Here is a 25,976-nt window from a genome sequence, read left to right as displayed (position 1 = left end):
AGTCCTTCTTTAATACATTAGTTATATTAAGTGTATACGGCTAACAGTTTAGGCAGCATTGTAATAAGAGAGCTAACAATTTAGACTAGGATTACTTTCGATAGGATTAATATTAGATACGATCCTTACGGGCCTTAGGGCGTATAATAGTAAACGGCCGACAGTTTCGGCAGCATTATAATAAGAGAGCTGACAATTTAGACTAGGATTACTTTTAATTCTAGCGAAGCGGAAGGCTAAAAAAAACAGGTACCTAGAGTAACCTAAGGAGCTTGCGACGAAGGTTGTAGAAGGTGTCTGTTTTTAGCCTAACGCGAGCGCGAAATAACGATTAGAGTCTAGTAGGCTCTACAAGCCTACGGTTGTATAGGTGCGTTGTTGTTATATATTATATAGGCGCATATCGGGGCTAGATTTATAAGAAGGGCGCGCTCTTATACAAAATGCAGCGGACGTTCTAATTAGTAGAAAAGAATGCAAAATCACGTACGCCTAACCTAAGGCAAAAGTTCTTAGGCGCGACAATAATAACAAAGCACAATAATACTATACTAGCACTACGCGCTATTACACATACATATAGAACGATAGAAACTGTAATCTTAAAGGCGATACGACGATACGATAATACGACACCGTATAAGATAAGTAAAATAGAAAGAGATGTATATAGAGATTAGTAGGTTAAAAGGACAATGCTAGAGCAAAACTATAGAGCGAATCGGCCGGGGCTTTGTAGCGGTCAAATATTGTTATACCTAGCCCTTCGAGACATATTACAAGTCAACTAAGTAAATATGCCTATTGCGCTTACTTCCCTTATACCGCAGTATATCTATAGAAACTAGACGAACTGAGTTTTTTGATTGGACATCTAAGGCTACTAAACCTGTTCAATTAATAGCTAAAGTAACTATAAGACCTTACGAAGAAACCTCGACAATAAAGATCGGCTTACGGCGGTTTAAGAAACCTACTAAAATTACGACTCGGCACCCTAGCTTAGTTTAGATAGATTATGTGATCTGCGTACGTCTAAGAAGAAGAGGGGGCTAGGTCTGTTTATTCTAGAGTAGACGTAAAGAACTCGGACGAATACACTTAAAGCGGGGGCAGTGCTACAATACCTCTTACGTTCGCCTATTATAGTAGACAAGAACGCGCTCGTATTGTAATTAGACGTACGGCTACAATTCTTATATACTAATATACTATTATCGTCGCTAGCGTTATAGTAGCGCAGTTAGAAGGAAGCGTAAAAGGTAGGTAGGTAGCGAGGTAAGGTTTAGACAATGCTATAGGTTAAGCGTTTAATCTACGTACTAGAAGTATAAATAATTAATACTTTTAATAAATAAGCAGTCTCTAGCCTAACGAAACTAGACCTAGATCGAAGCCGACTAAGTTAAGTCGATTAAGCACATTTCTAGCAAAACTACGCTAACAAAAGTAATTAATACGATAACGACGGCAGCCTAAGGCCGATACGATTTCCTACGCTAAGTAGCACATCTACGAGAAGCAGAATACGATAAATAAAGCAGGCGATGTATAAGTAGTCCGTATAGTAGGGGAGGGGGTTTAGGAGGAACGACTATCCCCCTCCCTCTAAGCGCTAGCGCTTGCAAAGAGATGTAGGTACTAAAGCGGTAAGGCTTTACCCCTAGCCTCTAAGCGCTAACGTAAGCAAAGGTAGGAGCACTCCGCGCGGTAGGGGAGGGGGTTTAGGAGGAACGACTATCCCCCTCCCCCTAAGCGCTAGCGCTTAGAAAGAGATGTAGGTACTAAAGCGGTAAGGCTTTAGGGGGTTTAGGAGGAGCCTGCGACGACTATCCCCCTAGCCTCTAAGCGCTAACGTAAGCAAAGGCAGGAGCACTCCGCGCGGTAAGGGACGGGGGGTTTAGGAGGAACGACTATCCCCCCTCCCTCTAAGCGCTAGCGCTTACAAAGATACGATAAGGTATATAGTTATTTACCGATCGGATACGTATAGCAGTCCGTGCATTTATATATAAGAAGCCGTACCTTTACTTTTCTAGGATTCTAATCTTAAATTAGTATAGCGCTTGCTTTAAAGAATTACGTTAGGTATAAACGAACAACTCCTTCGCTTTCTACTCTGTACTCCGCTTTTCTATATACGCGTTAACCTCGACCTTCCTCTTAAATTAGCTAGCAAGTTAACGTAACTCGAGGACTAGATCTAGATAGTCAACCTTAGCGACGAGAAGGCATATAACGGGCTTATCTCTACGCTTACCGACACTTACGCGAGCCTTAATTAGGTATAGACTATTCGTATAATAACACGCGCTCGCTCTACAGTATCTAGCGCTCCGGATAGCGGCTCTCCTAGCGGCGGTAGACTACTAAAGAAGAACATTCCTACCGATCGTCCTAATCCTAGCGATAATAGCGATAGCGAGGCGGATAATAAGTATAATAGCCTAAAGGATACATACTCTAATTGCGGCATTTAGAAGAAGTAGCGATACTTTATAAAGGGAAATAAGAAGCTAAAGACTTACGACAAGTGCCGAGTATCTATAGCCTCGAGTCGTAGTAAGAAGAGAAAGTTAGAGCCGCCGATAGAGACTCCTTTAAAGCGTAGACGTCTAACCTTAACTCTATCGAGCTCTAACACCCCTATTCTAATTTAGTTTTCGCTAGCACTATCTCCTTCTACTAATCCGAGCATCGGTCCTAGTCTAACATCTATAGCGAGTAACAGTGTTGTCGCTACTACTCCTCGGCTAGATCTATATGCTTCCTTAATGCTACCTCCGCCTCGACTTTCGTAGCTTCCGTCGTAAGCGCTAGAATCTTCGATAGGTACAGCCGGTCGTCGTCTGTATAGTTAGTATAGCAGTAACGATCCGTAGACTGCTACTGCCCGTACTATATAGTACGGTATCTCGCGCTCTTATCGTTAGCGCCGTCGTACTAGAGAAGATATTTCGCAAACACTAAGTATTAACGATATATTAGCTAGCAATGCCGAGCGTATATAGAAGCTACTATAAGACCCGTAACCTAGTAGCGATAACTTTAGTAGCGACTTCGACTTTCTAGATGCCTCTAGTGCTAGTATCGGTAGTAATTTAGACCTAGACGAGCGACCCGACGAGCGACTATAGTTTTAGTACGAGATCTGTAACGTGCTACGTGCTATTATACGTGTTACTGTACTATATATAAACACTTGCTAGTACTATACCGCAGCTAACTTTAAGCGAGAGATACAGATAAAGTAGTGCTAGGTAGGCATTTATAAGACCGAGCGCGTATTGTTTCTTTACGAGTACGATAAAGAGATAGAGTATAAGTATAGCTGTCGACTATGCCGGCCTTCTTAGCCTATTACATAGGCACCTCGCCGTCGCCGCGAAGGACAAGGTTCTCGCATTATACAAGCCTAGGCAGAGGAGGATAAGCAGTACGATAAGCACTTCCTTAATAGTTAAGAGCTATAGCTTACACTAGATCGCGACAACCTATATACTCTAGCACTATACGATATAGATATAGGCTTAGTAAATGAGTTCTTTAAGAAACTCGATATAGAAAAGATTGAGTACTATTAGAATAAGGATACCTAGAAGGGTTACAAGGAGCGTTAGTTCAATATAAACTTAGATACTAATCCCGACTCTCCTACCTTTAAGGTATATAAGCGCTACCGGTCTACGCGAGACTATAACAAGCCTGTAGCCTTACCTAATCTTATATCGCACGCTAATAAGATAGATCCTAGACCGTAGCCTAGGAATCTCGAGACTAGCGAACTATTACTAGCACTAACAATAATCGAGGAGTTACTTATCGCTCGTATATATATATTCGTCGAAATGCGGTTAGTTAAAGGCGCGTAGTAGCGGTATAAGAACAACGTCGTTAATTTCCTCCGAGATACTAGAAAGCTATAGAGGGAGCTCCCTCTCGTACTAGAGTACCTTAAGACAGTAGTTCTTCGTCCTGCAAATAGCGATAGTACGACTAATCGGATATTCGTTATAGACTTTAAGGTGCGGCGTTAGGTAGTAAAGGCATAGTTAGATTATCTTATACAGAACGACCCCGAGTATGCTAGTATTGCTATTAACGAGGAACGCCTGTCTCAATTGCCTAATAGCTAGGATAGCGAGTCTGTTATATATAGGATTAACGCACTAGAAGAGTATAAGGAAGAGGATCTCCCTCTACCGCCTACTAAGCAACTTAATTAGGATTAGTAAGGTTATTCGAGCGTGCGTCTAGATGCACAGGCTAGCACTCAACCTAATAGTTAACCGGGCACCTAGTAGGAGTAGGACAGCTTAGCTAACTTCCCTTTCGAAGCAGCGCTACTATAAGCACACATTCCTAAAGGTGCACGTACCGTATTAAACGAGATTCTTTAGGATTGGGAACTATAGCGGTAACAGAAAGCTAATAAAGCAAACGATCTTGCTATAGCTTAAATAGATATCTCTTTAGATGCTCTAGCTTAGTAGCACTAGCTTACTATACCTAACTTTGATCTAATACCTCTTAATAAGTTTAATAGTACTTAGAAGCTCTATATACGCGCATTCCCGACGCTAATGCTATAGGGAGTTGCGGACTATATCGATCTACGCCCGCGAGAGGTCTTATACGACGACTAGATTAAGTATATAATTAAGTAGGACGACGGTACTAGACCTGTTCGTTATCGATTCGCGAGCTATTCGCGCTTCCGGCATATCGCACTTAATACGCTTATAAGAAAGCAGACACGTAAGAAGGCGGACTATATTATATAGTAGAATCCCGACTTTGAAGAGATTACTATTAATAATCTTCGCAACGCTATCGACAATAACGATAACGATGCGAAGCGCCTACTGTCTACTATTATACGCTATAGCAACACCCTTCGCGGTATACGTATATACTAGATTGCAAAGACGGCCGAGTTAGAGAATTATATTAAGGCTTTAGGCTATCCGCACCTCTTCCTAATATTTAGTGCCGCCGATTTGCATTAGTAGCATTAACAGAAGCATATGCCTACTGTACTAACCGGTACTAAGTACGAGCGTATAAAGACCGCTCGGCAGAACCTTAGAGACAATCTAGCGATTGTAGCATACTATTTCTATCGCCGTTACTAATTCGTTATAGAGCTAGTTAGTAAGAAGTTTAGAGTCGTTAATTACTAGAATCGTTACGAATTCTAGGCTCGTAGTAGCTCCTATAACTATAGACTAGTCTAGCTAAAGGATCGAGAAGGACTACCTATTCCTTAATCCTTTACTAAGCAGGATCGTACTACTCTAGCTCAATTCTAGTCGAAGCACGTTATAGCTATAAACCTAGATCCTACCCGTATAGGCCCGGTTGCTAGTAAGCCTATAGTGCTTCAAATAAAGACATCTAAAGTTAATAGCAGTTAGTATTAGTTAATACTAAATGTGAATCGTATCTAGCGACATACTTGCGGTTACGAGTACTATTAGCGTAAGAACAAGGACACAGGCTTAGTATCCTACCGCTTCTCTTTCCCTCGCGATCTATATAAGACGGGCATTGTTACGAAGGGTCTTAACCCTCGGCATTAGATATATAACGGGCCTCGTAACGATACTCGAATGAATGGCTACAATCGTACAATCTAAGCTACTTAGTTAGGCAACAACGATATCGCTATCTATACTAATAAAGGCACTACCGTCGACTATCTTAGGAAGTACTATATAAAGTAAGAGAAGCGAAGTGAGTCTTTTATTAAGCTTAGAAGAAAGGTGATTCCTAAGATTAATGCTGCTAGTGCGCGGCTAATAGTGTCCTTCTTTGCTAAGATGCTTAACAAATTGATTAGTAAGCGCGATATATTAGCTTAAGAAGAGATGTATATGCTTCTCAATCTCCCGCTTACTAACGGTTCTCGGAAGGTATAGAACTTTAACTATCGGAAGCCCGAAGACTAATCTCGAGCTAAGCGATACGATAAGGAGGTAGGAGAGTTAGTAACCTAGGGCAAGTTACTATTGCTAAAGTATATAGAGCGCTATAGCATCCCTAAGGCGCGATTTACTAAGTCTTATCTAGTTAACCGGCCTAATCTAACACTGTTCGAATTCCTAACTAAGTAGGACTTCCGTACCTATAAGAAGCGCCCGCGAGCGAAGCTACGAGTTATTAATTGGTACCTAAAGTACAGTAGTGTACCTAATAGGGAGGATAGAACACACTAGGACTAGTGCCGCACTAAGATTGCTTTATATTATCCGTTCGATAGCGCTTACCCTTCGCTTAAGAACGGCTATATCTTTATAGACGATACTAGGGATGCGGACAATCCCCCTATAGTATATATAACGTAGTCTAGTGCCTATAAATAGTGCAAGAACAATTACAATCATCCTAATAATTATATAGGCGTAAGTTTGCTAGATCTAACGGTAGACCTATTCGAGGAAGAATACTACGATCCCGAGCTTAAAGCTTCCGATAAAGCATTGCTTGCTACTACCCTGCCTTAGCACCGGCCGGGAGAGCGACTTGAAGATCTAAATGCCTTAGGCAACCGACAAATCGATATTAAGTATTAGTAGACTGCTTATATCGGCAAGTATAGTATTCGGGCGGCTAATATTAAGGACTTTTAGAAGGACTACCGCGGCTCAACTACGACAGTATAGCGTGTTAGCGTACTAGCAGATCTATAGTAGCGCATTACTAGCTTAGCTCCTACCTAGAAGCTTTTCTTCGATAAGCTAGTAAACTACTAGACCGTATTCCTTACTAACCTAGGAGATCGTTAGCCTTTCTTGCTTAACGTCGATAGTAAAGTAGGTATTAGAAAGTCCTTTGTTATCGATATACTGTTATCCGAGCTCGAGCGGCTTATAGACGAGTTTAATCGTAATAAGTAATAATACGGCGCTAAAGCTCTTATAATACCTAACCTAATCGTTCGCTTAGCGCTAACTAGGGCCGCTACTAATAGTATTAAAGGCCGTATAGTACACTCCTTCTTCCGCTTGCTATTAACTATAAAGGAGTACATTCCCCTCGATAGTTAAGCGCTCGATTAGTTCCGATCTATATTAATCGATATAGAGTATATTATTATCGACGAGAAGTTAATACTAGATCTTACTCTTCTATTCTAGATCGACTCGCGGCTCCGACAAATTAGCTTTATACGAGAAGATAGTAAAGAGATGCTATTTAGAGGGCGTTATATCGTTATTGCTAGCGATTTCTATTAGTTGTTACCTATAGGTAGTAGACCTCTCTTCTCGAGATTAGAGGACCTATATACGCTAGAAGACATTGCTAGGCATAGTCTATACCGGATGTTCGATTAGACTATTCAACTAAACGTAATTTAGCGATAGTAAGGCACAGATACTACTTCTTATGCCTTCCGTAAAGCCCTTAAGGGTCTACGGAATACGCTAGGAGGTATAAGTATCGATTACTAGGAGACGCTCGTTACGCGCCTAAAGCCTAATTTACCTTAGGCTAAGCGAGACCGGTTTAAAGATGCCTTACACCTATATCTATATAAGAAGTAGGTTAATGCCTTTAACTAGGACGCAATGCGAGACAATAATATACCAATTCGTATATTAGTTGCTAAGCACTCCGGCATTATATAGGCCGTATAGGCTTCTTATAAGAACGGCGGCAACTTACATCCTCGCCTGCCCCTATACGTTAGGGCTCGCATTATAGTTACGCAAAACCTATAGGTAGAAGGAGGAGTTGTTAATAGTAGCTTAGGTACCGTACGCGACATTGTTTAGGAGGACAATAGCGATAATTATACCGAGATCATCTAGCGTATTCCGACTGTCCTTCTCGTATAGCTCGATAAGTACGAAGGTCCGACCCTTAACGATAAGTACGACCCCGACAATACCTATAATATACTAGAGCGTGTCGTGCCTATTGTGCCTATACGCCGCGAGTAGCTATATAACTAGCGTTAAGATACGCGCTATGTTCGCACCTAATTTCCAGTTACTATCGTATATGCCGTTACAGTTTATAAATCTCAAGGCATAACCCTAGACTAGGTCGTTCTTAACATTTCGAAGAAGGACTTTACTCCTAGCCTAGTATATATTGCCTGTTCTCGGGCTAGGGCTCTTAGAGATATAATATTTAAGGAACTATTTGACTTTTATAAGCGCTTTAAGCAAGGCAAAGTTAAGCAATCCATTATTACTCGGTATACTAACTATATACGTCGTCGGCCTTAGCGTATACTGCCGGTTAGAGATGTCCTTTCTTTAGAAGCTCCTAACCTAGCGGAGTAGCCGCCTTCGCGCGATAATATATCTAACCGTAAAGACGTATAGAAGAAGCGTTAAGAACAACTGCGTCGCTAGTAGCAAGTATAGGAGCAAGAGCGTTAGTAGCGGGAGCGAGCGCAATTATAGAAGGACCTCTAGACTATTACCCGTACTAAGTAGATGCAGAAGATTCTTAAGTAGGATCTATAAATACTATTTAACCTAAATCGGATTGCTCTCAACTTTACGCACGCTCCGCCTTAAGCTTATAATTATCGCTAGCCGCTACTAGAAGGCAGTATTTATACACTGTTAGTCTAGACTTTGGTTAGGAAGTTTAAGGAGAAGTTTCCTTAGTAGGCACCTCCGTATACTATTCAACCTCCTCCTTAGTAAGGTAAGTAAGGTTAGCTAGAGTAGGAAGATCAATTTACCTAATAGCAGCAGCCTAGAGGTACTGTCTACCTAGCATATAGTCCGCCTACGTTACAGCTACCGGCAACTAATCCTACAAATGCGGACTTCTTCCGGCGAGTCGTAGCGAACCGATAGTAAGTATAGCAGGCACGACAGCTATAGCGATAGCAACCTAGCTAGACAAACCCTATTACTTCTTAGGATTACATTGCTCGCTATATGTATGCTTTGTTTTAGCTAGGCGACATTCTTAACATTACGTAGCTAGCTCGTCGCTTCGTAGATTAGCATCCGCAGTATCGGCTTAATTACGAATTCGAGTATAGACTTGCTTTAGCAGAGGGAGTTAGCTCCTACTTTCGTCGTAGTATTAAGGTCTTTGTCCGCTTTAAAGATCGCAATACTTAAGAGGAAATAGCATACGAGGCGATAACCGCTTAGGAGGTAGCTGTCTATAATAATTAGTAGTAGTAGTAGCAAGATATAATAGGGACATAGGAAGTAATAGCTTTATAGGATGTAGAGATAGCAGAAACACAAGGCACTAAGTAAGAAGCAACTTAGCAAGAGGAATATAGTAATAAGGTTGATATAGATAGAACTTAAAGGACTGCGCTTTAAGGGACTACGCTTTGAATAATAGAGATGCGAATGCTTCTTAACAAGCCCTTTTAGCCTAAGTTGCGCAGTAGGTACTAATTGTATGCTTCTTAACAAGCCCTTTCAGCCTAAGTTGCGTAGAGGGTACTAATGGCTTGTGCTATCGCTTATTAAGCAAGAGATCGTTATTTCGCGCTCGCCGTTAGGGCTTAGCTCTTCCGCTTCGCTAGACTTATTAGCACTCGCAGGGCTATAAGTATATCCTTGTAAGATTAATATTAGATACGATCTTTACGGGCCTTCGGACGTATAATAGTATACGGCTAATAGTTTCGGTAGTATTATATTAAGAGAGCTGACAATTTAGACTAGGATTGCTTCTAATAAGATTAATATTAGATACGATCTTTATAGGCCTTCGGACGTATAATAGTATACGGCTAATAGTTTCGGTAGTATTATATTAAGAGAGCTAACAATTTAGACTAGGATTGCTTCTAATAAGATTAATATTAGATACGATCTTTATAGGCCTTCGGAAGTATAATAGTATACGGCTAATAGTTTCGGTAGTATTATATTAAGAGAGCTTACAATTTAGACTAGGATTACTTTCTACGTTATACGCTAAAGTTAGATAGTACTTATTCTAAACTCTACGAAGGCCTAAGCTATATAGTCGGAGCAATAATAGGTATAATCTTAACGGGCATTTAGACTAAGTACCCTATACTACTAAATATCTCGATAATAGTATAACTATCGGAAGATTAATAATAAAGACTATAGGTACTTTCTATATTCTACGTTATATATAGATACGCCTACCTTTCTAATAAACCTTCTACTAAACTTCGAAGGCGGCTAATACTTCGTAATTAGTCTAGGTATTATAGATAAGATCTCTATAGATAGCCTAGTACTATATAATATACTACTAATAGTTATAAGTAGAGTCGGATTAGGGGATCGGAGGACTTACTAATTCTTTTAGACTTGTCTTTTTTCTATTAACTATACTTAGCTTAAAAGGAGGAGTAAAAACCTTAGCCTTACTCCCCTATAGAAGTTAATCTTCGTAAATAGAATAGAATTTTATACTATATTAGTCGAAGGTTCGACGATAGATATTTTAGAGCTCTAATAGTTAACTAAACTTACCTCTTTATAACAATTCCTAGTAATACTACGTTAGTACTCGACTTCGCCTAGAAAATTCCTCGCTATTAGTAGAAAGTACTTAAAGCTTTATTAGTACTAGCTTTATTAGTACTAGTTTATTAGGAATTAGGAACGGCTTCTTAAGGAATAGGCTTATAAGAAATAGGTTAATAAGAAATATATTTATAAGGAATAGCTTAATAAGATATAGGTTTATAAGGTATAGGCTTATAATAAATAGCTTTATAAGAAGTAGCTTTCTAAAGAAATAGGTTTAGGAAGAATAGGCTTACGAGAAATACCTTTATTAGTAACACTCCTATCTAGCTACGATTTACGCTAGGGATAGCCGTAGCTACTATAAAGCACTTCTTCTATATACGATCCTAGTAACCTATACTTTCCCGATCGAATAGTATCTAGCTTTAGAGACGTTAGAGCTCTAGAATAGAATCCCGGATAAGTATAATAATAAGCAAGGCTATTATATTATCTAGTATTATAATAGTAAAAAGAGAGATACTAACAATTTAGATATAGGAGCTTAATAGGGGAGCTGACAGTTTAGATATAGGTTCTGACAATTTAGGCATATATTACCTAACTTACTTAGTTATAGATACTCTAGTTATTATAGCTAAGGATTCTATATAGCTCTATATTTTAGTACTTCTCCTACTAATACTAGATACTAACTAGAGGTTTTATATCGGTTAATACTAAATATTTAAGTATAGGGTAAGCGCTATAAAACGTACTACTAATAAGTTTACCTAACTTCCTAATCTTGCTATTTTATAAATATCCTTTATATAGAAACTAAGAAACTAGCTAAAACCTATACTCGAATAGTTAGTCGTACTTATAAGATATATATAGGAGCCTTTAGGCCGGTAGTTATTAGATAGTATAGGGTATAGGGTACTTAGCCTACTACTAATAGTTCTTATACTACTTCGAGTTACTAACTAATAATTTAGACTAATATCTCTATAGTCTCGATACTCTATACATTTACTTTCGATAATATTTATAAGATACTAATTAGAAGCCTTAGATTAATTAATAGTAAGTACTATAGAGTAAGAGTAAGCGGTCTAAAACGTAATACCGATAGCTTCGACGTTGCCGCGATATACTCGCCGACAATTAAGATATATCTTCTAAGTCTACGAAGTCTACTTATAATAACTCTAACTATATTAATCTCGTACTATGTCCGAATAAAATAATAAATACTATCGCTATATTTAGTACTAGAGGACTTTAGGTCCGTCTATATTAAATAGTATAGACAAACGATATAAACCGTACTACTAATAGCTTTAATACTCGGATTATCCGCGAATAGATTAGACCTAGTACCGATACTTACTATAATCTAGCGGCTAATAGTTTCTATATATACTACTCCGCTTAAGTCTAGACTAAATAGTATAAAAGGTACCGACTTATAGCTACGCTATCGTCGTATTATATTAATTTATAGCTTAGGTCGCCTAGTATTAAATACTATAGTTATAGAGTAAATACTTAACGTCTTACTAATAGTTTGGACAGTTACTTCTATTTACCCGCTAATAGTTTAGACGCGATTCCCTACGTTTATAATACTTTAGGTATCCTTTTACTTAGATCCGGCTATAGAGTAATATAGCTAAGTAGTAATACAATACTACCTTCGAAGAACGAATAGAATACTCTATATAAAACGTATATAGCGAGATAAAAGAAAAGATTAAAGTCTTTATAGGGCTACTAATAGTATTAAACTTCTCTAATATACTACTTATAATTTAGATATACTTTTTTAAAAGGTCGATCCTTTATACTTAGACGATCTAGCTAGATAGTAATATTACTAAGCGGTAGTAAAATGCTATCCTTAAATAACGAAAATAATAATAATATATAATATAAGGTAAGGCGCGCCGAAGGGAAAGCTAGGAGGCTTCGCGGGATCGCTGACAGTTTCGGCACTACTGCGATCTGCCGGCTGACAATTTGGACCAACTTCTCCCTCGCATTGGCAATTTGGGCGTCTACTTTCAGCGACTCGTACCATTCTGCTATAGCCGCGTACCAACAAAGCCTATACGGAATACTGCTTCGACTAACGAGTTAGGCATTGTTGCTACATACAGCGCGAGGCGAGACGCGGCCAAGGAAAAGGCAAGGGACCTCGCGGGGCCAGTGACAGTTTCGACCCTGCTTCGATTTCTCGGTTGACAAATTGGACCGATGTGTCTACAGCGTTGACATTTTGGGCGTTTACTTTCGACAATTCTCACAACCCTCAGCCGGGTGAGCAGCAACACAGCCACGCAGGAATACTGCACCGAGCGACACAAACGACACTGTTGCTGCATGTGTCAGGAAATGGTGAGTGGCTTCGCGGGGCTTCGCGGGGCTTATCGATAATCGCTCGCGTAGCGTCGCGTTGATTCAGGAAAAAAGAGACAACGTCGCACAGTCGCACCATCCACACCACCGATACCACCACATCACCCACCACTACCATGGAGCGCCTCAAGGAATGGCTGTCGCCTCCGACCCAAGTCCAAAGCTGCTATTGCACCATCATCAAGGTCGACAACGAGTATGCTACTCTATTCGCCGCGCTCGCCTTCACCTTCTTCTGCACCACTGTTGTGCTGAGCCTCGTCACGATCCGTAAGAGCTGATCATCCCGTGGTGTCTTGAGGCAGACCTGAACTCTCCGACTGACGCATCTGTAACAGCAACGCAGCAGTACACCTTTAGCTACATCGCCGAAGTCGCCTCCGACGCACTCAATGACCTGTCCGAGGCAATTGTGCGCCTGCTCACCATTGCATACGAGTGTATCCTCAAGCCCTACCCCTTCATCTCCAACGCAGCGAAGCGCAACCTCGCCGGCATCTACGAAGCTGTCTCTACGTGGCTGGGCACCGCACGCGCACGCACCCAATCCAACGAACCAACACCTTCGACTATACAGAGTAGCGAGCCAGAAGCACCCCCAGAGGCGCCAGAAGCACAGAAGCTGGAGGAGCTGGAGTATGTCCTGCTTGACGGAGCTACTGCTAGGGCATCTCAGAAGGACAAGCTCGTGGGCGCGGCAGAGTGAAGGACATTCGGCTGGTTCAAGAAAAGAAGGAAGTCTCGGGAGAACGAGAGAACATTCACGACGAGCGAGGCTCGAGGCGCATATGGGGTGTACATTGATGGCTTGTTACGGACTGCACTCGGGACTGGACAGGACTGGTCTTAGCAATCATGTCATCGCAGGAAGCGCTCCAATGACACATATGTATTCCTGACCAACCGTTTCACGTCCCATTCTTGGTCCGCAACGCTGCACCGGAACTCTTGGTATTGAAACTCAGCAGCCACTGCTCGTGTGCTGGTGATTGCTTTGGACGTGTGGGCATTCCCCGACTTGTTGGCGTCAAAAGTAGGAATGACGTTGATGTGGTTGTCATTGCAAATGCCGCGTAACATGACGGCATCCCGAAGTCGCTCTCAAAATATGCAAGCCAAGCTTGCTGCCAGAGAGCTCCACGAGCCTACGGAAGGATGGGAATGCTGGATGTCGCCTGCACGCCAGCGAATGCTGCCAGAAACTCCACCTCCCAACCCGACCCTGCTGTCACTTCTCAGAGATGAGTTCTTTGGCGCGCCCTATGCGACTCCTCAGGCCATAGCAGTTGCGATGATCCTGCAAAACAGCAGTATCGCATCACAACCGCCTGCTTCAAGACTTCGATTCTGCAACTACCCAACACGTTTAAGATCGCCTCAGCGAGGCCTCAATCAACAGTTATCAACGACAGATGACCGCATGCGATCATGATTCTCGGAGCGTTGTACATTTTGGCATGGCATGGAATTACGCCATTCAAATTCATCTTGGTCGCGAACTGCTATGCAGAGTCTTCTCTCTCCGACTCGCCACGCCACGCTTGCCTCACGACCTCACGACCCAACTCTGCCGACACCACCAATCTTGCTACTGCTGTGAGCAGGGAGACCTGGTCCAACCGCTCCATCGCTAGAACTCATACCTCACGGACGCCTGCTCACATTCTTCTTGAAGTATTCAACGACAGCCATGGCGCCTTGTGCAGGACCTTGCACTGAATTCAGCAAATGGAGACGTCAGAAAACTGCCCGTCTTACAATGCAAGCCTGAAGCTTTCGGGGCGAGCATCTCGCGACGAGGGGAAGGAGTGATAGGCACCATTCGCACTGTTACGAGGGGAGCTGCACGCCACATCTCGTAATGGCATTTCGTCATAATTCCTTCGATGACTGCGAACTTCCCTCTATCTATGGCCATCTTTCAGACTCGGGAGGATCCATCAGGCTAAATGGCAGATCAATCATGTCACACTCGACAATAGTGCTGCATCATATACAGACATGGCGACGGCATGTGGTGGAGGAAGAGTAACTCGGTCAGAAGAGGAAGCCGTCAAGCCAGTGGCACGGTTTTGATGGAGTGCAAAATATGTGGAGGTGATAGAAAGAAGTGGGCAAAGGAGGAAGCATAGTAGCACGGAAGAGGTCACATTTGAGGAGGTGCTAAAGATCTTCCATTTCCCGGGACTCTGCTTTTTTGAAGCACGAGGCCCTCTGATGATATTCGCGAACAGAGATGTAGTAGATCATCTACGCCGCCGTCTCCCGGACAATCGAGCTTGCAAAATGGAGAAGAACAATAGCGAAATTTGCATCGAAGAAGTCAGCAACCGAGGCCAGCATCCCATTGGTGAAATCAGCATCCCATTATTGGAGTCAGCATCTCCTTGGTGAAGTCAGCTTTCTATTGGTAAAGTCAGCATCCTATCGACGAAGTCAATCTCCTATAGATGAAGTCAACCATTAATGAAGTCAGCCAGCCCTCGACGAAGCTAGCATCCCATGGATGATTTCAGCTACCGACGAAGTCAGTCATCGATAAAGTCAGCGTGGGTGAAGTCAGCGTGGGTGAAGTCAGCGTGGGTGAAGTCAACGTAGGTGAAGTCAGCGTGGGTAGAGTCAGCGTGGGTGAAGTCAGCGTAGGTGGAGTCAGCATAAATAACGTAAGGATGGATGAGGTCTGTAGTGATGAAGTCAGCGTAGATGAAATAAGCATAGATGAAATCACCATGGAGAAAGTCAGTATAGGTGAAATAGGCATGGATGAAGGCAGCATGGATGAGGCTAGAACTTTGCACGACGACGCGTGGGATGGCCTCGCAGCTTTTCAAGCAACTCTTCTTCGGGGCACGGCACTGACTTGGTGGCAGTCTCTGTACCACGCCAGGCTCCGTTCTTTTAGGACAGGCTTCTCGGCGGAAGTCCAGAGGATCAGACAGTACCTAGAGGTATGCATCAGGTAAGGTTGTGCATAATAGGCATACTTGGACCGCCTCTCAGCCCATAAATGAAGAGCATGGAGCACATGATGAACGAGCGAAGGCACTGCCAGCCCACTCAGTTCAGGTTCTCAGGTTGCCAAGTTCCACGTTGTACAAAGCGAGAAGAGGGCAAAGGTAGAAGTAAGACGGAAGGAATTGGGTATTGTCGCTGCGTTGCTGCATCTTTCCGGGTGATTGGGACTTCAACAACCCAAGGTGCTACGCAATAGCAATGCACTTCGATGCCTTGTTACGTAGGTAGCGCACTCGGACGAGGGGATTCAGGAGAAGTCACAGTCGATAGATGAAGACATCGAAGCCAGAAGCGCGGAAGCCTTCTATAAGATGGCCAAGAGTGCAATAAAGATCCATACGCAAGAGAAGCTGCCGCATTGCAGCTTGAGGATTCAGCAACCGATGACGGGCCGCTGAGTGGACTCTCGTTTAGACAGGAGAGGATGGCATTCCGTGATACAGCCATGTAATGAAATCTTCGCGATGAGTTCTGATGGCGCTGAGGGAACCATTGCTCCAGGCCTGAGTGGTAGTAAAGCCAATGTCGAGGAGCTGTAACCCAACCAACTCGTCGGTGGGAGCAGTTTCTAGACCCACAGAATGCGATTGAGGATGGCTTGGGTAAGAAGTCACAGGAGATAGTCATCCGTTGATTCATGTCTCTTGGAGTCCATGAATCGTTCAAAGGGCAAGTCACCAAACGGTTCCCACTACACGGCTCATGGGTCAAGAACAAGCAAGAAGTCATCTTGCCCACTCATGCTGCATCTGACCATGCAATCACATGAGATCCCTAATGCACTATGCCCTTTCGGCAAGCCCGCCTCCTCGCCATCTCCACACTCGTGCGCTTGGCAGCCGGAGCGATACAACCCAGTGACGCTCTCCTGTCTACGCCTTTCATGGGGCTCGAGATTCTCGGTGACCGAAGAACTACTGGTAACCAGGAGGAGGTTCTTCCGCATGCCATGAACCACACAAATGGCTTATTGAAGCAGTGCTGATCCGTGCTGCATTCGCTGCAGTTTTTGGCCAGCCAGAGTTTCCAGCTGGCTCCTGGCAAGCACAATATCATTTTCTCCCCCATTGCGAGCGCACGGAGCCTCGTCATTCCATTTGCCATAACGGTCAACCTATCTTCAGACCAGCGATCGGAGGCCCGCTGGGGCATAACAGAACTGGCTCGCATGGCCATCTATGCCAAGCGAGAGGCACAACTTGCAAACGTTTCGGCACACGATGACAACCAGCAAACTGCTCCAGAAGCCTGCTGAAATGCAAATCAGGTCTACAGAGACCTGCTGTGAGAAGTAAATGCGTCCCCACAGGCCCGTCTCATACCTTCCACGTGTACAGGCCTGTTAGAGTGTCTTCGGGAGGCTCATGCTATTCCTCCACAGTCGGGCTCATTTGCTTCAAATGAAAGCGAAGCAATGCGTGGGTGGGCTGTTATCTATTATCGCTGAGTCTAGATAGAGGTAGGCGTTATACGGAGCACGCTCAGACTAAGCCATTCTTGAACTAAGAGCTAAATACAAAAGGAAACCAAGTCGAAGTGTATTAGAAGCATAGTTGTTAATTGTTAATTAGATTAATTATATAATTACTTACAATTGCAGTAATTGTAGTTATAATTCCTAGGAAAATAATTGTAATTATAATTATATAATTACTTCCTCTAATAAGTATATATTTTTCTAGGCTATATTAGCCTTCTAAGTATAGCGATAAGCTCGCTATATATTAGTATCCTTAATATATAAGTTCTTCTAGGTATAAAGTATATTTATTATCTACCTAGGTAGAAACAGTATATCGCTCCTTTACTAAAGTAGGTCTAAATTATACTTACTTAGCCTTAGGTAGGCTACTTGCCCTAGCTTACCCTAATCTTATAACTATAATTATAATTCTATTATTACTTACTTATAATTAGTTATAATTATAATACTTAGTATATAATTATAATTAATTAATAATTTACAACTTTTATTAGAAGGTCGTAAAGCCTATTTCTTACGAGCTATCTTAATATATACGTAACTCGATTTACGTTCCGTACGAATAGGTTCTATATAGCTAAGAAAGATAAGTTAATAGCGCTAGATAAAACTCTAGTAGTAGATACTCTTACTAATAGACGGATACCGCCTACCTAACTCTCCTCTAGATAAACTTTAGATTAGACCGTACCTAGCGAAAGACCTATTACTCCGGATCTCCGCGTAGTAGAGACTATAAATATAATACTATAATTAATCCTTAGTACGCTAGTTAGTATTTTAGCTATATAATCCCTCGATTAGAACGTTAATTCTTCCTTAGGTCTAATAGGAGAACTATACTACTCTAGAAGAGATATTCTAGACTTTAAGTAAGATAACTAAGAGCTCCTACTCGAGATATAAGTATAGTATTATCGTTTAACTCCTTGCCTACGATCCTCTCTATAATTCTAGGAGAGTATCGGTACTAAGGATCGTTTCGTAAGAATATCTAAGGTCCTATTAATACTTCTAAGGGAGCCTTAATACTCGGAATATAGCTAGGAAAGTACGCGTTAGCTTAGCGAAGTATATTAAGTCGAGTTAAGAAGATAGGACGACTAGATTACTCTTAGATCTAAGTCTAAATCCTATCCTAGGAAAGGGTAGCGAGCTATATTAATCTCGATCCCTATTCGACTTTTATAGCGAAATATTCTAGTTCGATCTTTTCGTTTCTAGGAATGTAAACGCCGCTCGCCCTCGCCTAGGAGATATTAGAATTAATAAATCGCCTTCCTACTAGTTATTAAGATACTAGGTTTGCTAAATTAAGTAAAATCTAGGCTAAAAGCGAATGAATAGGAGTATAAAACTTTACTTATTAACGACTTAGTAATAATATAGGCGAGCCTAATTCCGATCTAAGACTCGATATAGCTCGGCTTTCGCGTTAAAGTACGTAGAATAGAGACGAGTTAGGACTTAATAAAGGTTAGTATTAGGATATAATTATATACTTAATAGGCTAAGCTATATTATAGTACGATATTTTAGCTTTCTTCTATTATACGCTTCGCTATTACGTCTTAGGAATTAGTTGTTCTTAGTTTATATATTCGTTCGAGTACTACTTATTTACTAATCGATACTCTAGATAGTACGAGTACTCGCTAGCCGAGCTATTAAGCCGATATTAGCGATAGTGCTTCTAGTAGAGGTCCTCGATAAGTTAACGCTAGGATCTACTAGAACTATAAGGGCAATACTAGCTCGTAAGGCTATACCGGCTTCGTATAAAAATAAAAAGGATATAACTTTAGTAGAAACGGTTAACGGATTAGGTACTCCCTTTCTCGCTATTGCCCTAGACTACTATACTATAGCCCTAGTAGGATACTTTATAGTAAGATATCTAGAATAGATACTACCTAGGTCTTCGAGTTACTAAAGATATAGCGATCTATATTAAGGTATACCTAGCTTAGTTTATAGCGTAAAGCCGTCTAGCGACTTTGCGATAAAGCGATGCTATAGTCTTTGCTTATTAAATAGGAAATGTCTAGACTTCGGGATAAACTATCTCTTTACCTACTCCTATCTTCGTCGATATCGCCCTAAACTACTACGCTATTAGTAGAGCACTCTAAAGTACGATACCTAGGATTAATACCTATCTATTTAAGGTATCTATTATATAGCGATCTATATTAAAGTATACCTAACTCGGTTTATACTAGGAATCTACCTAGCGATTCTCCGCGATATTAATACTATAGAATCGATACTACCTAGAGTTCTAAATAATCTGTCTCTTCGCCTACTCTAGCTATAGCTTATTACGATATTTATACTTAATACGTACTAACCTTCCGATAAAGCAATACTATCTAATAGGTATTATCTAAAATTCTAAATAATAAACCTCCTCGCCTACTTTCTCTAGAGCTTATTATAATACTTCTACTCGATAGATATAAGACCGATTCCCGGTATCTAGAGGTAGAAGTCGTATAGACAAGCCTAATGTTAGTTAAAGAGACAACGCTCGTTATAATTAGAGAGCATTCTAATATAGAAATATATAGCTTAGATAGAATCTTAGACGTAGGTTATTACGCTTTAGCTGAATATTTTCGCTAACTAGTAGGATACGTAGATTATCGTTTATTTCTAGTCTTTCTAACTTTATAATACGTATAGAATTTATATACTAGACTAGTATTTTAGTACTAGCTAAAGTAGATTGAAGAAGGCTATTCGGAACTAATTATATATTATAAAACTCGACTATAAAAAGAGCTAGCTACAACAGTCTAGAGGTGAAGCTTTCGTATCTATAAACGCTATTACTAACGCTTTTAGTAATATAAGAGTAATATACAGGCGAAAATCTTTAATAAGTATAGTAGTTATAGCGTACGAATAGTAATCTTTATTATCTTACCGTCGGTCTAAGTATATAAAACGCTACGACTATTATCTCATTTACCTCTAATTAGCTAGCTACGGAACTTCGGATCGATTAAGATTACCTTAAGTTTTCCTAAACTCGCCTAGGTCTAATCTATAGCTAGAGAAGTAATATACTAAGGAAATTATAGTAATTATATCGTACGAACAACAACCCCTACTATCCTACCGTCGGTCCAAGCATATAAAAACCTACGGCCGTTATTTTATTCTCTTATAGTAAGGTAGCTATAGAACTTTATATTAATTAGCAATATACTAAGCTTTCCCGAATTCGCTCTAGTCTCGTCTGTGGCTAGAGTTCCTTACTATTAGCTACAAAATACTTTAGTCTAGTAAGTATTCTAGAATAGGCCCTAGTCTATAGTTAGAATTCCTCGTCGGAGAGGTTACTCCTCGGCTATAAAATAGTTTCGTCGAGTAAGTATTCCGGAATAGATATTACCCGATAGCTAGAATTCTTTATTAGAAACATCGTTCTTCAGACGTAAAATGCTTTCGTTAAGTAAGTAAATAACTAGAAAGTTAGAAAGGCGCTCTCGAGTCCTATTACTAATAGTATAACTAGGCAAATATATAAAGATAGTTTACCTATCTACTACTATATAGCGTCTAGTCCCGCTATTAGGATCCTACTAGGAGTATAAAGAGTATAATATAGTAAGAAATTACAGCTTTAGTTACGAAACTAGATTTAGTAGTCGAAAAGCTATTTTTAATAGCGCGAGCTATAGCTTAGATAAGTAGATCTAAGTTATCTAGAGTAATACTTATTACCCGAGGACCTACTATTTTATAAGGTAGTTTCTTTAAAGAAGAGCGCTTAAAGTAGGGCGTAAAGGGTATAAACAATTTAAATAAGAGTAAAAGCTTCCTCTTTAGAATATACTTATACTTCGCTAGTATAATATTAGGGACGATTTATAGCCTATATATCTTATATACGCTATATAATAGCGAGGTATTTAGCGTCGCTATTAAACCTTCTTAGTCTTTCTTATATTCTACGTACTAGTCGGGAGTATTATCTATTATTAAAGACGGTTAGTAAGAGCAAACCTTAGAAGCTTAAGCGGGACTTTTACTATAGGAATAAGATATACTATAACGACTTCTAAAGCTCTATAGACACTTTTTAAGCAAAAACATAAAAAAATTATAGAAAGCAAATATATCCTAGGAATACCGATAGGTACGTAATAATTTTAATATAGATAGCTAAGAGTTTAAAGAGTATTCTATAGTGCTAACGAGCTCTAATATTTTACTTAGATTCTACTAGATAATCTAAGGGTATTTCGAAATCGTAATAGTATCTCGAGTATATTATACTAGTACTATACGCACTGCTAAAGTTCTTTATAACGTAGAATTAAATCTTATTAGATACTAGAGTAACGTACCGATTCCGCCTAGCGAATTTTAGAAGCGATGCCTAGAGAAATAAAGGTATACTAAACCTTCTAATAGGTATAGCGAATAAGCAAAGAGCTAAAGCGTAGAACTAGCTTATCGTAGACTTAGCCGATATCTATAGAAGGGAGTTTCGTCTCGACTAAGATAACTAGCAAAGACTTATATAAGACGTTTTAATAGGTTAGTCGCTTCCGTTTTAAGTATCTACTAATAGATAAGGGTAACACGTTCGCTAAAATACCTAGATTTAGATTAACGCTAGCGAGGCACTATAGGAGTCGAAGTAGATTCCTCTAACTTATCTCCTATATCGTTGTCCTCCTAGTTACGATTATCGAGAGGTAGTATCTACTACGTAAGGGTATCCTAGTTCCCTCTTATCTACGCCTAGAATGTTTCGATACTCTTACGAAATAATAGGCGACAATTACCGTTTCTAGCTACTACTATACCTATCGAACTATATCCTTCTTAATACCGAAATACAAGCTGCCTTATTTACGATTATATTAGCGGGCCTACGGACTTCGGGTTAGGCGTATAACGTATTCCTAAATCTCGCTATATATATACACTTTAGCGCCGTAGACGAAACTTCGATTTAGGAATAGAAGGCTATAAAGGAAATGTTCGTAAAGGTCGAATTATATAGTACGTTAGATTCCCCTAGAGTTAGTTCTTCTACTTATCGCTATAATAAACTTACTAAGCCGATTAGCGAATATAGTAGGTAGGCTAAACTGCGAAAAGATCGTCGATATAGTAGACTTATACGGTTATAGGAAGGATTAAGTAGACTATAAGCTACTCTAATATCGAAGAGGTAACGATAACTAGGCGACGTTAAAAAGTAAGAGTATTCTTAGCGTAAGCCCGAAAATTAAGTAATATTACGCAACCTTCTTAGATAGGTATAGGCGAGTCTGCTTCTTTACGATCGGTTCTAAAGCCTTGTTATAGTCCGAAAATAGATCTGCTTATAAAATTTCCTAAGGGGTTAATAAAAGACGCCGTAGATTATACTCTACGACGGCTATTATAGAGATCGAATAAGACTAGTGCTATAGAACTAAGCTAGGCTCTTTAATAAGAATAGGAGGATAGAGAGGCTAAATAGCGATGAGAATCAATAAGAATTCGGAGGCGACGTTGAATGTATAGAGCTCTAAGCGAAGCGGCCGATTGCGGGACGGGCGGGACGGACGGGCGGGCGGGCGCGGGAACTTGGCATCGTATTCTCGCGCGTGTACACTGAGTCTCTACACATGCCTCTGGATGGCATGGCATAGCATGAGTTGCACTGAGCATGATCACCGCCTCCGAGATGGACGGCAGAATGATAGACGGACTCAATCTCGTGAGCGCACTCGAGTCAACGCAGCGCAGCCTGCATGCGCTGCATGCACCTCTGGAGCCCATAGCCTATACCACTCACTACTGATAATGCATAGCTCTCAAAGGTTACACAGACCCGCCGAAGTTCACAAATGACCATGCAGTGCAGCGCAGCGCGAGTAGCAACTTGCGACTGTACGCATTTCACGTCCTCTGCAGCAGACACACTCCAAGCACCAAATGACAGCGCACCAAATGCGAAACGCCTTTTCGTTGCCAGACTCGCAGTCGTCCGCACAGAGCAATACCACAAGCCACGACCGAGGCGTCTCCGATCGCGACTCCGACGAGGATGAAGAAGACGAAGTCGTCTCCTCGCCCGATGCCGACCACGACACCGAGGAAGAATTTGCGCGCAAGAGGAGACGCCGCGAAGAGATTGATGCACGCGTCAGAGCTCAACAGCAGGAAAGGGAGAATCGCCGAATACAAAGAGCGCAGGCAAGGCGGGAATGGCGTGAGGAGCGCCGACGACGAGCTCAGCTTCGCATTTCTGGCCTGAAGTTCCAGTACGAAGAAAGATCTGGAATTGGCAGCGGGCATACACGCAATGCGATACTTCCGTTGTCAACGGCAACACTCCAGGTGCAAACCCGGATCAGCCTTCGTCGTGCGGTGCTCGAGTTGGAGACAATTCGTCAGACGAGAAGCTGGACGATATCGCACAATTTGTATGAGCGGTCGATACAGATACTTGCATTACCCCCACCCTTTGAGGTTCATTGACTGCAATGTTGCAGAGAAAAGTCGCCGCCTGTGGCACGGAATGGACGGCATCACGAAAGCAACAGGAACAGCACAAGATAGCAGCTCGTTGTTTGGCGCGATATTACTGCAAAACTTTACATGAATCCGAGAAGCTCATGCATTACTCGAACAGCATCCTTCAAGAACGTCTTCCCCAGCAGAACCGGGTGAATACCGAACCAGACATATCGACACTGAGACGCCCAGCAAAGGCAGAATCATGCAGCACATCGCCACCCCATGTGGAGCTCGGCGTCACAGCCGTGCCCGTAACCAGATCCAACCTTTTCCCTCCACCCATCTACTATCACCGTCATAAGCGCTATGCCCATCCCCATGGCCGTTTCCTTCGCCAGACGACTTCTGGGCTTCTGAGCCATCTAAGAATCCTTGCTCGCGAGCGATCGCGTTATCATTCTCTGCCGGCTCGTTGGTTGACCTTTCCCACTTGCGGTCCCTCTTGTCAGATTCCTGCTATTCAGGCGTCAAAAGTCGATGACATTCAATGATGTATACTGATCGACAGCAGCTTGCAGCGCGAATCGGGGATCGTTCGACCACCCACGAACTACGAGGAACGTAATCCGCTCACCAAATGTTGTCAAGAAGGATCCCGCTATGGCTATCAACAATCTGCTCTTCATTATCCCGGTCTTCCGCGTCGATACATGCACCAACTCAAGCCGCTACCACCTTTACGACTTTCACCTCTCTACCCGAGGCATTGCTGCGGAGCCATTCTGCACAATAGTGGCGCAAAGGCATGAAAAGCAGCGCTCCAGTGAGGTGCTCTCATCACTCCCGCAAAAAGGTGTCGTGGTGACAGCCCGACCTCTCGGCTTCGCCTTGTTGCAGTGTTTCGATTTGCTTCCAAGACGCCGTGGAAGTGATTTGATATCGTCATCGAAGGGAAATCGAAGACCTGCCTTCAACTTCGAGACGCGGGTCCGTATGAGTCGACGAAACGCTGTTCCACGCCAGATTACGGGTCAGAGAGTCTCGCGTAGTGTTATCAAGGTGCGCTCGAGTTGCTTGATTCGTCGCTGGATCTCCATATCTACACCTGTTGTCGAGGTCGTGCTTAGTGAGCTCTATACTAGCTGTTGGTTTGTATCGCTACTGGGTTTTATGAGTGTGTCGAAATCGCAGAAGGACAATATTTTATAGTGGTAATGATAGTGCTCACTTGATACCGGTAATATGCATAGAAGAGCAAATTGCTATCTAGAGCCATGTGCTCTTACCTTATATCGCTCTAGGTTTGAGAGGATCTAAGATTACACGCTGCTTCTAGCGCGGCGGTAGCTACTCTAACGTCGGAGAGTCTATTACATTACCTCGCCTCGCCTTAAGCTCCTATCCTCTAACAATATCAAAGCACACATTAGCTTTACCCCTACGGTAATAAATGCATTTACAATTGCCGGTATAACAGCTTATAGGACATTATTCGAAATAGCATTCCCGGGACTAGTAATAGATAATCTATTAATAAGCATCGCTATACTATGCTTAAACGCTAGCCCGTGTCTCTACTAAGTTCTTTCTTACAACATTAGTCTTTTCTAATAGTATCTCCTATATAACACTAAGTCCTATAGAGGTTTCGGACTAACCTAAACGTAACGGGATTTTGCTAGACACCCCTCGTAAATACTTACTACGCTAGTAAGGACTAATGCCTGCCTAATACGTAGTACATCTCTATATTATTGCACTAAAGCAGTTAATTAGCGTATACGCTAACTACTCCGGAGATTTATACCTAGCTTACGGACACTATATAAGTCCGTCCTTTGCTTCGCTATACTAGGAAACTTATTAAGCACTGTCTTAATATAGGGATTATAAATCTATAGCTTTTTCGACCTTTCTTATAGCGGCGATATATTCTAGGCTAGTTCGTTCTTAGATAAGGAAGATCTAGGTATACTAAAAGTCGTATCGCTAGTATTTGCTTAACTTAAATCTCTAATTTGCTATAGATAACGGATTTTTCTCGATAGCGAAAGTGTCGGATAATACATTTACTTAGGATTATAGAATTGCCCTCTCTAGGCCGAAAACTTAGGATCTAGAGTAATCTTATTCTATATTGCTAAACCTAGCGCCTA

At 41.6% G+C, this 25,976-nt stretch overlaps 3 protein-coding genes across 3 annotated transcripts; 2 read left to right on the top strand and 1 right to left on the bottom strand.

Moving 5' to 3' along the window:
- Positions 1–5,616: 5,616 nt before the first annotated feature.
- MYCFIDRAFT_180737 (uncharacterized protein) lies at positions 5,617–15,347 on the top strand (the record flags this gene model as incomplete). Its single annotated transcript, XM_007934471.1, has 15 exons — positions 5,617–5,628; positions 12,420–12,527; positions 12,593–12,834; positions 12,898–13,111; positions 13,153–13,553; positions 13,587–13,694; positions 13,719–13,756; positions 13,817–14,215; positions 14,293–14,551; positions 14,593–14,659; positions 14,689–14,816; positions 14,851–14,961; positions 14,987–15,241; positions 15,268–15,286; positions 15,324–15,347. 15 exons carry the CDS (start codon positions 5,617–5,619, stop codon positions 15,345–15,347), a joined length of 2,385 nt encoding a protein of 794 aa, XP_007932662.1.
- Positions 15,348–15,379: 32 nt separating this feature from the next.
- Positions 15,380–17,417, bottom strand: MYCFIDRAFT_180736 (uncharacterized protein; the record flags this gene model as incomplete). The annotated part of the gene is made up of 12 exons (XM_007934470.1): positions 15,380–15,667; positions 15,703–15,920; positions 15,941–16,051; positions 16,100–16,414; positions 16,445–16,603; positions 16,632–16,803; positions 16,827–17,042; positions 17,074–17,135; positions 17,174–17,188; positions 17,246–17,293; positions 17,346–17,352; positions 17,394–17,417. The coding sequence occupies 12 exons, from the start codon at positions 17,415–17,417 to the stop codon at positions 15,380–15,382; spliced, it is 1,635 nt and encodes a 544-aa protein (XP_007932661.1).
- A 5,422-nt stretch (positions 17,418–22,839) lies between these two features.
- MYCFIDRAFT_180735 (uncharacterized protein) lies at positions 22,840–25,090 on the top strand (the record flags this gene model as incomplete). The annotated part of the gene is made up of 7 exons (XM_007934469.1): positions 22,840–22,868; positions 22,896–23,199; positions 23,225–23,263; positions 23,290–23,832; positions 23,856–24,346; positions 24,399–24,946; positions 24,996–25,090. The coding sequence occupies 7 exons, from the start codon at positions 22,840–22,842 to the stop codon at positions 25,088–25,090; spliced, it is 2,049 nt and encodes a 682-aa protein (XP_007932660.1).
- Between the last annotated feature and the right edge of the window lie 886 nt (positions 25,091–25,976).

This window comes from Pseudocercospora fijiensis, assembly GCF_000340215.1.
Source record: "Pseudocercospora fijiensis CIRAD86 unplaced genomic scaffold MYCFIscaffold_22, whole genome shotgun sequence".
NCBI classification, from domain to species: domain Eukaryota; kingdom Fungi; phylum Ascomycota; class Dothideomycetes; order Mycosphaerellales; family Mycosphaerellaceae; genus Pseudocercospora; species Pseudocercospora fijiensis.
The sequence above is the reverse complement of the archived record's forward strand: the minus strand, read 5'-3'. Positions and strand labels throughout refer to the sequence as shown.